Source organism: Lactuca virosa, chromosome 5 (assembly GCF_052849685.1).
Source record: "Lactuca virosa cultivar CGN04683 chromosome 5, Lactuca_virosa_CGN04683_v6, whole genome shotgun sequence".
Taxonomy (NCBI): Eukaryota; Viridiplantae; Streptophyta; class Magnoliopsida; order Asterales; family Asteraceae; genus Lactuca; species Lactuca virosa.
The window spans coordinates 438103849-438115963 of record NC_136430.1 but is presented as its reverse complement, the minus strand read 5'-3'; the positions used below and the strand labels follow the sequence as shown (position 1 = coordinate 438115963).

At 36.3% G+C, this 12115-nt stretch overlaps 2 protein-coding genes across 2 annotated transcripts; both read left to right on the top strand.

The window, feature by feature from the left end:
* Positions 1-814: 814 nt before the first annotated feature.
* Positions 815-6494, top strand: LOC145116770 (uncharacterized). The gene is made up of 8 exons (XM_079053093.1): positions 815-1228; positions 1568-1667; positions 1856-1921; positions 2092-2203; positions 2434-2516; positions 2734-2795; positions 6060-6166; positions 6274-6494. Exons 1-8 carry the CDS (start codon positions 1011-1013, stop codon positions 6291-6293), a joined length of 768 nt encoding a protein of 255 aa, XP_078909219.1. The 5' UTR covers positions 815-1010; the 3' UTR covers positions 6294-6494.
* A 3752-nt stretch (positions 6495-10246) lies between these two features.
* Positions 10247-10606, top strand: LOC145114214 (uncharacterized). Its single transcript, XM_079050216.1, has one exon. It carries the CDS (start codon positions 10247-10249, stop codon positions 10604-10606), a length of 360 nt encoding a protein of 119 aa, XP_078906342.1.
* The last annotated feature ends 1509 nt before the right edge of the window (positions 10607-12115 follow it).

The following is a 12115-nucleotide window of genomic DNA, read 5'->3' as shown; positions in this document are numbered from 1 at the left end:
TCCGATTTTTGGATTTGTGTTTTTTTCGTTTTTCTGAAACTCACTTTTTAGGACCTCTGTTCTTGGATATTGGTATTCATTTTTTCTTGACCGATGTTGGATTTGATTGCATCTACTTCATGGAAGAATTTAGAAAGGTATACTTTATCGGAGGGAGTGATGTTGGGTTCTTTTGCACCTTTTTTGAGATTCGTTGTTCTAAATTGATGTTGATTTTGGCTTGTTTTTTCATATCTACAAAACATAGGAACAATTTTGTCATCAAATCATTCATCTTCTTCGACGATTTAAGAAAACCCACCTGTGAAACCCTTGTTTTTCATCATTTAACCCGACAAAATCAAAAACACACAAAACAATTTAAATGGAATCACTGTAAACATACCTTGTTCGAGTATTAACATAAATCAAGATTGATTTCGGGGAATTGTTGAATGTGTGTTTATGAAACGACTCAACGAAGATACTGTAAGTGGCGATGGAGGAGAGAAATGACGAAAATGCCCTCATGTGCAAGGCACATAGGGCATGTTAACGGTGCACTCAAATGAACATCCACAATATGACAATAAGGACCATTTGTGTGTAATGTTTGTTCTGTAGGGAGCATTCAAGGGAAAAACATTTCATAGAAAATATTTTAGGGACAAAATGAAAATAAGAAGGACCATTTATGAAATTCTGTCTTTAAATTATCAGTCAATATTATATAAAGAAAATGAAAACAATAAATTCCCCCGCCACCGTCCGCAAACTTTTGCTCTGTATGCATAAATTTCAGCAAATTTCTTGCCCAGCATCATTTCCTAATTTCATCTCAAGGTTTTTTATTTTGGTCGTCCCCATTTCGCCTCTTTGATTCTGCATCCCAATAAACAAATCGATCCCAGATTTCTTTCCATTCTAGTTAACTTTTTTCTCAACTGCGAATTGTTTAAGCTCCCAAGAAAACAAACCAACAATCTTCTGATCGTTTGATAGCAATTGAAAAAGATTGCGTTTCTTGATTGATGGCGGCGACTGCAAACCCTGCTGTAAGTAAGAACGGTTCAACAAGCAACGCAAATGGCGCTGCCACCACCATTAATAACGTTAGCAACGGTGGCCGTGCAGCCGTGCGGGAGAATTCCGCGGTGTTTTCTTCTGAGCGTGGGTTGCTGCACAACATTGTAATCTCAACGGACTGGACTCGTAAGGAACAGTCCTTGTTGGAAGAACTGCTCGTCAGGTAAGTTAATCTTTTAATATTTGTTGTGAAATCTTGGAAATCTGTGCAATAATAATAATATACAGACAAACCTTGTTGTTTGTCTGCTTCATTTACAACCCTAAATTGATAATTGTATACAGTTCGTGCTTGTTTTTCTTGTTGCAGTGTTTGATACGATTATTAATTAGGGCTTTTATAATTCAATCTGTGACATCTTGTGTTGTTGGTTAATGGTTATAAACTTTAAAGTTTGATTATCTTTATGACTTAAAGAATCATATAATGAGATTATAAGGATTATTGTGATTTTCAGTCAATGGTGTTTGCAAGAATAATAGGCTATGATCTTTTATGCAGATATGCCTCAGATCGTAAAGAATTGCGTTATGGAAAAATTTCAAAGGAATTGCAAGACAAAACATTCCGGGATGTGGCCTATCGTTGCCAATGGATGACTGTATGATCTCTATCTCTCTGGAACTACCTTTTTTTATCATTTTGTATATGATTTATGTTGTGTTTATTTTTAATTGATATATAATTCTCTATTGGTATTACAACTTGTTTATATTGAAATAACAATAAACCAATGGGTAGTAGTACTATATCTAATTATATAGGCTCTGATTTTTTGTATCTTTCCAGAAAAAGGAAATTGGCAAGAGAAGGAAAGCCGAGGAGAGTTCATCAAGGAAGCGGAATACTAAAAGGGTATGCTTTATTTGTCTATGCCAAATGCAAAAATTCTACTTCATTTGGTGTGTGAAAACATTAAAGTATAGATGCAAGAAATCTTGTTTGAGCCTTAGAAAAAATGGTTTTTTATATAAATAATTTCTTAGACATAATTGTTCATGTTCCTTTTGTTTTTTCATGTCCAGGAAAAATTTACAGAACAACAAGTGAAGCCATCTTCTCATGCTACAAATCATGCCAATGGTCTTCCATCATCATCCTCCTCCATAAACAATGATGATGGCATCAATTACAAAGGTTATTTGTTGTCTTTATTGTGTTCATAATTATATAAACATGGTGTTATTTGTTGAGAATTTGTGATACAAGATTTTCTGCTTCTTGGTGGATTTTATCTGTAAAAAAAGAGTAAAATGTTAGGACAGACAATTTATCAATGAAGAATCTTAACAATTATGTCTTTGATGCTACTTTTGGATTTTGGATTTTGGATTTTCACTCTTAACGAGTTTAACTGTTGCTTGCAGTTATTGGTGGTGAGATAGGGATGCTTCTTGAACAAAATGACAAGGCTTTGGATCAAATTTCTGCAAATTTATCTGCTTTGAAGGTAAATTTGTAATTTTTTTTAACTTAGAACCAAAATCATGAAAAAGTTTATGGCCTTATCACAGGGTTAAAGCTTTTGCTTTTAAAATGTAAAAAGGTTCATACACATATATTGGATTGGAATACGAGTCAACACAAAAGTCAAACTTGGACTCCTTAAAACTTTTAAGGGCATATATGTCTATAATTAATATGGTTGAGTTTCTTTTATGTGGCAGTTACATGAGAACATCAATCTTCTTTGCCAAACAAGAAACAACCTCGACAAACTCTTGACTGAGTAAGTCATAAGCTCTCTATTCCGTATATGCACTGTTACTTTTTCCACTGTTAAAAAAGTATAGACTAAATTACATTTTTGGTACCTGAGTATAATCAATTTTTGCAATTTTGGTCCCAAAAAGGTTTTTCTTGTAATTTTGGTTTTTATTTAAGGTTTTTGTAACATTTTTGGTCTCTGTTCCGAGTCATATGACTATTTTTGGGACCGAAATTGCAAAAATCAACTTTACTTAATTAGAGACCAAAATTAGTCATGTTACTTGGAACTTGGGCCAAAAATGTCACAAAAACCTCGAATAAGGACCAAACTTGCAAAGAGAAATCGTATTGGGGCCTAAATAGAAAAAAATCATCTGTACTTATCGACCAAAAATGTAAATTACTCAAATATATTTGAAAAAATGATGGCACACTTGGGGAAATGGAAGAGAAAAGTAAACCGGGCAAATTTGTAAATAGTTAGGACTTAACAAAGATGTTAGGAACCGGACCGGGTACACGCAGCGGAAACACACTATCAAACACACACAAACTCACGAAAATAAAGCAAGAAGAACACAAGGATTTTACGTGGTTCGGATTCGGTGCAAATCCTACGTCCACGGGCTGCAACTAGAGAATTTTATTAAAACTCACAAGATTACAATTGGCTTGACACTCTACACTTGATGTTCTCTCAAGTTTTTTTGCACACCAAATATGCAAAACATACATGCATATATATAGGTGAATGTTTGCCATGTGAAAACAGAAAGAGTTGTAACCAATTTAAAGTCTACCAATTTCAAGTTTGAACATGTTGAATGCACCACTTATTTTCCAACTTTCAGTTTGAATTTGATTCTTTTATTTCACATGCATAGCCACATGTTTTCAACCTTTCATATTTTACCTAACAATCCCCCACTTGAAAGTTTGAACAACATGGTCCGTCTCTGTCATCCAACTCCAGTAATCTTAAAACAACCAAGTCTTCCAAGCCTCCAGTTCCTAAGAACAAGCTAAACTTAGTCCCATTTCTCTAATTGCAGCCGCCCCTCATCTTCAAGTACTAGAAGGGCCAGTTGAAGCTCCCACTAGCTCCAACTCAGTCGTGGCTAATCCCACCACCGACTCATCCTCTGTCTCAACCGGTTTGGACACTCCACCAGATCCAGAGATACACCGAGGACCACTAACACTCTCCAAACTTTGCAAACTTCCAACAAGAGAGAATTTTCCAGTCTTAGTCTTCAAAACTCAACGGCTCTTTGTAACTGTACCCGGAACACACCCCGTGCTCCCACTGTCATAGAATCCCCTGAATGGTTTAGAATTTCCGACTCGTTCAGCTAACATCCCCTTGGCTCCAGAATTCATGTTTGCAAAATGAACTCTCTTAGCAGTAGATTTAGCAAACCAGATTTAGTTTTGCTTAATCGGGATGGTCATACTTCCCTCAGCAGGTACCTCAACCATATACAATGACCCACGCTTCATACCTTGAGCAATCACCGAATTACCATTGACCACCATCCATTTACCACCACCAAACCTTACTTCCAGTCCTTGTTTATCCAGCTGACCAACAGAAATCAATTTTTTTCTTCAGCTCCGGAATAACCCTGACATTCTTCAGGCTCCATGTAGTTCCCAATGAAGTAACTAGATCAATATCTCCCATGCCCGTTACTTGAAGCATCTCGTCATTTGCTAACCGTACCTTTCCAAAATCTCTTTTTTTTAGATTCACCATCGTTTCCCCGTTGTCCATGGCGTGAAACGAAGCCCCTGAATCCATGACCCAAGTGTCCACAGAACTTTCCATATTGAGTATCAGTGCATCATCCTCAGACACACTCTCAGCACCAGCAATGTTTAATTCTTTCTTTGGACATTGACTCTTAACATGTCCCACCTCTTGGCAGTTCCAACATTTCACATTCTTCAAAGTTCTAGAAGAACTTTTTCCCCGACTCCCACTGCTCCTGCTATTCCCTCTACCTCTTCCGACATTTAATAAATCAGAAGAAGAAGATCCACCTTGATTCTTGCGTCTGATATCTTCGCCAAGAACCAAATCTCTAACCCTTTCAAAAGTCATACCACTGGTCCCCACGGAACTCGTAACAGCAGTAACTGTTCCGGACCAGCTATCAGGTAGAGAAGCTAGTAGCAGTGATGCTTGAGTCTCGTTATCAAATTTAATTCCCACAGATGATAATCTGGACAGAATTGAATTTAGATTGTTAATGTGAACCGTAACTGAGCCTTCCTCATTCATCCTTGTAGTGAACAACTCCTTCATCAAGAACACCTTGTTAGCCGCCGATGGTTTCTCATACATATTTGACAGAGCCTCCATCATACCACGCGTCGTGGTTTCATTCATGATGTTGAAAGCAACGCTCTTCGTCAACGACAATGTAATAACCACCTTGGCTTTCTTGTCCTTTGAGTTCCACGCATCTTCAAAAGCTTTTTCCATTTTCTCCGGTTTGTCTCCGAGTACCATGTCCAAGTCTTTCTGACATAGCAATGCTTCTAATTGCATTTTCCACCAGCTAAAATCAGAACCGTTGAACTTTTCGATTACAACCTTGTCTTCCGCCATTACGACAAACAAGATACAAATCAGGTACACTCGTGCGTGATAAAAAAAATGATTGTACCCTCCAAACCTCGTTAATCTGGCTCTGATACCAGTTGTTAGGAACCGGACCGGGTACACGCAGCGGAAACACACTATCACACACACACAAACTCACGAAAATAAAGCAAGAAGAACACAAGGATTTTACGTGGTTCGGATTCGGTGCAAATCCTACGTCCACGGGCTGCAACTAGAGAATTTTATTAAAACTCACAAGATTACAATTGGCTTGACACTCTACACTTGATGTTCTCTCAAGTTTTTGCACACCAAATATGCAAAACATACATGCATATATATATAGGTGAATGTTTGCCATGTGAAAACAGAAAGAGTTGTAACCAATTTAAAGTCTACCAATTTCAAGTTTGAACATGTTGAATGCACCACTTATTTTCCAACTTTCAGTTTGAATTTGATTCTTTTATTTCACATGCATAGCCACATGTTTTCAACCTTTCATATTTTACCTAACAAAAGAAACATCCATATTACAGGTGTCATGTTTCGTTTTTTTTTTTCTTCCTATTAAGTGTTGTATGCAGATATGAGATATCGTTGTTATATATCATTTGTTCCCTATTTTTTTTTAAAAAATTAAAAAATCAAAAAATTTATATATAATGGCAGGTTAAAGTACATGCCAGAGGTAATGAATCAGATGCCACCACTAAATGTGAAGCTTAACGAGGAACTTGTCGACTCTATACTTTGCGGATGCAATCTTGAATTTTTTGGTAGAAAATACTAAAAAGAAAATCTTTTTTTTTTTTTTTTTTTTTTTTTTTTAAAATTTTTTTTTTCCTTCAAATTAGTACATTGATCTTTCTTTCTTTCCCTTCAGACCCGCGCAGGTTTTTGTGATTATGATCTGGAAGCAGATAGCAAGGATGAGTTCTTTTTGTGGTTTTTGGTTATCTGGATTCTTGTTGGGTTAGATTAATCGTTAATGCTTGTTAATGTGGAGAGAGTTGTATTGGAAGGATTTTTAGTCTGTGTAAATATGATAGGGATGAGTTCATTCAATACATGGGTACAAAACTACAAAATACAATAAGTGAAATTGTTCAACTTGAGCCTGGTAGAAGTTTAAAACGAGGATGCTGTTTCAACTGCTTGTTTGGTTGCTTGATTAGTCGAAACGTTATTTATTTTATTTATAAACGGGTTAATGGAGGATACTTTTCACAAAAATAATATGCAAAAAAGGTACCAAAAGGGGATGTTTCAGCAATAGAGGGATTTTTAGGGGTTATTTTAATAAAATTTGGAATGAGACCCATTATCAAGCGGTGTCCATGCACCACCTTGGTAATTGTGATACACTACCTTCCTTTTTATCATCAATCACAAAAAATGACTACTAATTTCAAACCCGTCACTACTTTTTAGAACGTCAGAAGGTATCGTTAAGGAAAAAGGCTATAAAGAAGCAAGACAATCGGGTACAAGAACAACAAAAAAACGTTACAAAATATCCATAAAAACGTTACAAATATCCATCAGAGAATTCTGAAACTAACCCACCTAATTAATCATCATCTTAGACCAATTAACACATCAAGAGTACGCCTTATAAAAAAGAACAACTTTCTTAGGCCCCTATTTACCAAATAAGAGCTTGTTCCTAAACAATCAAATGGGCTATCACATAACAAAAAAAACACCCTCCAATAACTCTTTGGCTCCCTTCCTAAGTTGAAGACCCTCAAACCATTGGAGTCGATCACCATAAGACAGAAGCACATGAACATGTATCTCCTACCAACATCAAACTCTCTCCAACAGGTTCGAGGACACCGAGTAGGATAAAAAAGATAATTTACCGACTCCATGCCCTTATCAAAAACATGCCACAAAATAGAAGGAATCTCCATACACCTTATGGACAAATTCAGCCTCGTGAGTAATCTGTCACAAACAAGTCTTCAAGCAAAAATATTAACCTTAATAGGAACAAAACTAACCCACCACATCGAGATCGAACCGACACCAATCATAACGTCATTGATAAAAACACATGCATAAGCTATAGAAAATTCTCCTTGCCTTGTCAAAGACCACACCTACTTATTTCGCATCACATGCAAAATAACCATGGCTAACAACAATCCAAGAGCATCTCCTTGCTCACTCTTGGCCCCTCCCATCAGCATACGCCGAAAATGCTGAAAAATTGACGACTAGCTCAACTTCTCATCAACCTTCATTTGCTGACACAACTCTATGGAGTAAAGTCTAAATGAAAGAGAAAAGACACGTTTCCTAAGCATATACCATCCTAGAAGGAATTAGTTGTCCATTATCCATTCTTCTTACAATTAGACATCAAATTCATATCTTTACCACCTAAATCAATAATTGCACACGTAATATCTACCCAAAAGGAAGTGGTTGACCATTACTAACCTTCTCATGATTAGACATTAAATTCATATCTTTACCACCTAAATCAACAATTGCACGCATAATATCTACCAAGGAAGTAGTTGGCCATTACCCACATTCTTCTTACAATTAGACATCAAATTCATATCTTTACCACCTAAATCAACTTTTGCCTCCTTGGGGAAAAAAATCGTACAGAAGGCGCTCTCCACATCCGTTATCCATCGCATTCTCACTATCAAATCCTCCTTCCCACCCCCCCCCCCCCGAACGTGAGATGCTGACATGTAGATAAGTCACGGTAAGTGATAGATGCTATTTTATGCATCTTTTAGGGTAGTTTTTATTATCATTTAGCATCATATTATGTACATTTGCATGTCATTTATTTAAATAATGTTCAGATCATGTCTTTTATCAGAATTCCCGTACTGCTAGCATTTTTGTGTTGTTTTCAGATAAATCGAGTGGAGCGGTATTTTGGGAGCAACTAGATGCATATTTGGAGCCTAAATAGAGTTGGAACTGAAGATGGATTATGAGGAATTCTTGGAAGATGTTTTGGTCATGAAACATTCGATCGAATTGATCATACGAAGACAGATTGCTACAATCTAAAGCCTAAAGGATGTTGCTAGAATCTTTGACGCCCTGTCAAAATTTTGACTATATCATATGACTCGTAACTCCGATTAAAGAGATTCAAAATGTTCCGGAAGCTAGACAAAATTTCGGACGACTTTTGTGTTTGTGAAAAAGGCCAAATCTACGATCACATAAGCCAGAAATGAGATCGTATAAGTGATTGCATTTTTTTCTACGATCGCATAAATGGGACGAAGTTTTCTAGGGCCAAAATAAGTTGTCTGAAAGCCATCTGAGAAGAATAATAAAAAAATGCAATCGCATAACCCATATCTGCGATCACATTTTTGTCCCGAAGTTCTGAAAACGTTGAAAATAGCTTCGTATGTCATTTAGGGAAAATTTGGAAAAAACCTTGAAATCTACGATCGCATATCTGATATCTGCGATCGCATTTTCACCAACTTGTTCCGGAAGCTTTTGTCTTAAGTATAAATACGACCCTTATCATCAGATTAGAGCAGGAAACGATTCCAGACGGTAGAATACCCTTCTAAAGACGATTTCTGATACCTTTCAACAATTTCTGAAGATCTGAAGGCTACGAATCATCCCATTCGTTTAGTTTAGAAGATTATTTGGTTAATGTTCTTTTTACTAGTTTTAGTTTGTTTTTAGCCATGTCTGGCTAAACCCTAGTTTTCTGTTCCGCATTAGACTAGTACTTTTCATATGATTAATTTTCAGATCTGGTTTTTGTTTTGTGTTTCTATCTAGATGTTTTCCATTTTGAGCTTAGTGAACGTTTGATTTTTAATTCTTGTTAGTCTGATCACCTAACTAGGGTTCTTATCATTCCAGTTAATCAGTTAATAGAATCCATAATTTTTCTTGTCAACCGGTAAAAGTAACAAGTACCAGATTGGTTCCGTGTTGAGATTTAACTCTGATATAAACTGAAAAATCATACATTTATGCTTCCAAGCTTGTGAGAAGTATTGGATATTGCTAGGAATTGTACACAGAACTTAATGCAACTATTCTGATCTTAATTAAGAGCTTATTTAATTAGACAATAAAAAGTTAAGGTTAATTGAAGATCTTTTTTTTTGGTTAATTTAACTAGGTAAAAGAGATTGCACTAGAGCTTGTAGTTTTTCTCAGTACCAACTTAGATATAACACATTTTGAACAACCAGATCTCAACTGATTGCATGATTAGGAAAGTCACACCAGAGCTGAAACCGTTTTTTGTTATTGAGTTTTATTTAGTTTAATTTTCACAACAATTTTTAGTTTTTAGTGTAATTCAAAAACCCCATTTTATAATTTCTGTTTTATTGACTAGAATGTGCCAGATGCAAAAGGCATTAACCATTAGACTGTGTCCCTGAGGATTCGACACTGCTTCCCTGTTCTATATTTTTAGTGCAACAAAGTAGTTAATATTTTATTTGTTTAATACACCCGCGGCAACGTATTAACAAATTGACGCCATTGTAAGGGACACAGTGCTTTCTAATGGTTTTATGACCATAAATTTTCGTACAAGTATACCTCTAGATTTTGATCCAAACTTTGAAAGAACTGCAAGGAAACTGAAGAAAGAAGCAACAAAGGGAAAACAATCAGCTGATTTCTTTGGTTCATCATCTTTAGTACCTCCAGAAATCATCACACCATAAGGCACTCCCTTGTGGAACGAACCAAACCCAACTTTTTCGTCTTCTCCAAAAGTACTCCCATCATCTCCTTTAAACAACCCTTATAAAACCTACTCCCCACCATCCTCAGTTAAATCTGAAACCATAGGCTCTTCAAAAACCGAATCTAAAGAATCAACCATGAGTGGAGATGACGCAGAAAAGACTCTCAGAGAGTGGGCCACTCAAGAAGTCAATCAACATCCCCTCTGTATTACTTTTCCAGAAGCCCATAACTTCGAACTTAAATTTGGGTTGATACATCTTTTCCCCACATTCAGAGGTTTGGAAAATGAAGACCCACATAAATTCCTCAAGGAATTTCATGTGGTTTGTGCAGGAATGAAGTCGCATGCTGTTACTGAAGATCAAATAAAGTTAAGGGAATTCCCATTTTCAGTTCAAGACTCATCAAGGAAATGGTTGTATGAGCTCCTATCCAGATCGATAAATACTTGGAAAAAACTTGCAAAGTTGTTTTTAAAGAAGTATTTTCCATAAATGCGAGTTTCCAGTCTTAGAAGAGAAATCCTTTGTATCAAACAAGGAAAAAAGAGAAACTTTACACACTTACTCAGAGAGATTCAAGAAACTTCTGGTTCGGTGCCCACAACATGGGATCAACGATTATCAGCTCTACAATTGCTTCAACGAAGGTCTGACATCCATGGAGAGGCGCCTGATAAATGCTTCTAGTGGCGGTTCCTTAGGAGATATGACACCAATCGAAATCCGAGAGATGATCGAAAAGCTGGCGATAGAGTCAAAACATTCCGGAAATGAAGATGAATGGTATCCAAATCAGCCAAGAGGAGTAAAAGAAGTCAGCAATGCTCATCTGGAGTCTCAGATTTCCGAATTGACAAAAGTTGTTCTGCTCCTGACGAAAGAAAAAGCCGTTGCGAAAAAACAATGTGGAATCTGCTTGAAGACGGACCATCCTACTGATATGTGTCTAATTTTGCAAGAGGACGTTGCTCCAGTTAAAGTTGTCGGAGGATACCAGAAACAGAAGAATTATAATCAGCCTCCTAATTTTTATCAGAACAATAATTTTCAGCCAAAACAATAATTTCAACATCCTCCAGGTTTTCAGCAGCAGCCAAATTACACGCCTAATTTTCAGAATCATCAACAACAAAATTTTCAGATTCCGAATTTTCAGAATCAGAACTCACATCAGCAACCCATCAATTCCAATGTGGCCATAGAAGATATTATCAAGAGTCTTTCCACGAGCACCCAAGCATTCCAAAATGAAACCAGAGCTAGTATCAAAAATCTGGAACAACAGGTGTCTCAACTTGCCACTTTTGTGGGTCGTCTGCAATCTCAAGGAAAGTTACTAAGGTACACTGAAAACAACCCAAAGCATAATGTGAGTGCTATTTCCTTGAGAAGTGGTAAAACATATGAAGGACCAGGCGCATCTGAACCAGAAAACGAAGCTAGTGAAGAATATGAAGAAGTTCTGGTAGAAGAAGAAGATATAAAATAACCAAAAAAAAAAAGAAGAAGAATATGAAGAAGTGTTGGTTGAAGAAGATAAAGGAAAAAAACTCCAAAACCAGTCTAGCCAGATCTGAAGGAGTACAATCCCTTACCTCTATTTCCATCAAGACTGAAGAGTACGAAGCGTGGAAGAGAGGATGAATATATTATGGAAATTTTTCGTAAGGTTGAGGTAAATCTTCCACTTTTAGATGTTACCAAACACATCACTCGATATGCCAATTTTATGAAAAATTTATGTATTTCTAAGAAAAAAAATGAAATTTAATGAAGTTATCAAAGTTGACGAAAATATTTCTGCCATTTTGCAAAAAAGTTTACCTCCAAAATGCAAGGATTCAGAGATTTTCTCGATTCCTTGTAAATTGGGTGACATGAATTTTTCAAAATCCATGCTTGATCTAGGAGATTCAGTTAATGTACTTCCCTTTTTTGTTTTTGAAAAATTAAAATTGGGAACTTTACAAAAGACCGAGACAATTATCCAGTTGGTTGACC

What these genes read in the sequence shown, in the direction of transcription:
- LOC145116770 (XM_079053093.1), top strand. Translation starts at nt 1,011, where the DNA reads ATGGCGGCGACTGCAAACCCTGCTGTAAGTAAGAACGGTTCAACAAGC. An exon ending in TTGGAAGAACTGCTCGTCAG is followed by an intron (nt 1,229 to 1,567) that starts GTAAGTTAATCT and finishes TCTTTTATGCAG; the next exon opens with ATATGCCTCAGATCGTAAAG. An exon ending in TGATGGCATCAATTACAAAG is followed by an intron (nt 2,204 to 2,433) that starts GTTATTTGTTGT and finishes TGTTGCTTGCAG; the next exon opens with TTATTGGTGGTGAGATAGGG.
- LOC145114214 (XM_079050216.1), top strand. Translation starts at nt 10,247, where the DNA reads ATGAGTGGAGATGACGCAGAAAAGACTCTCAGAGAGTGGGCCACTCAA.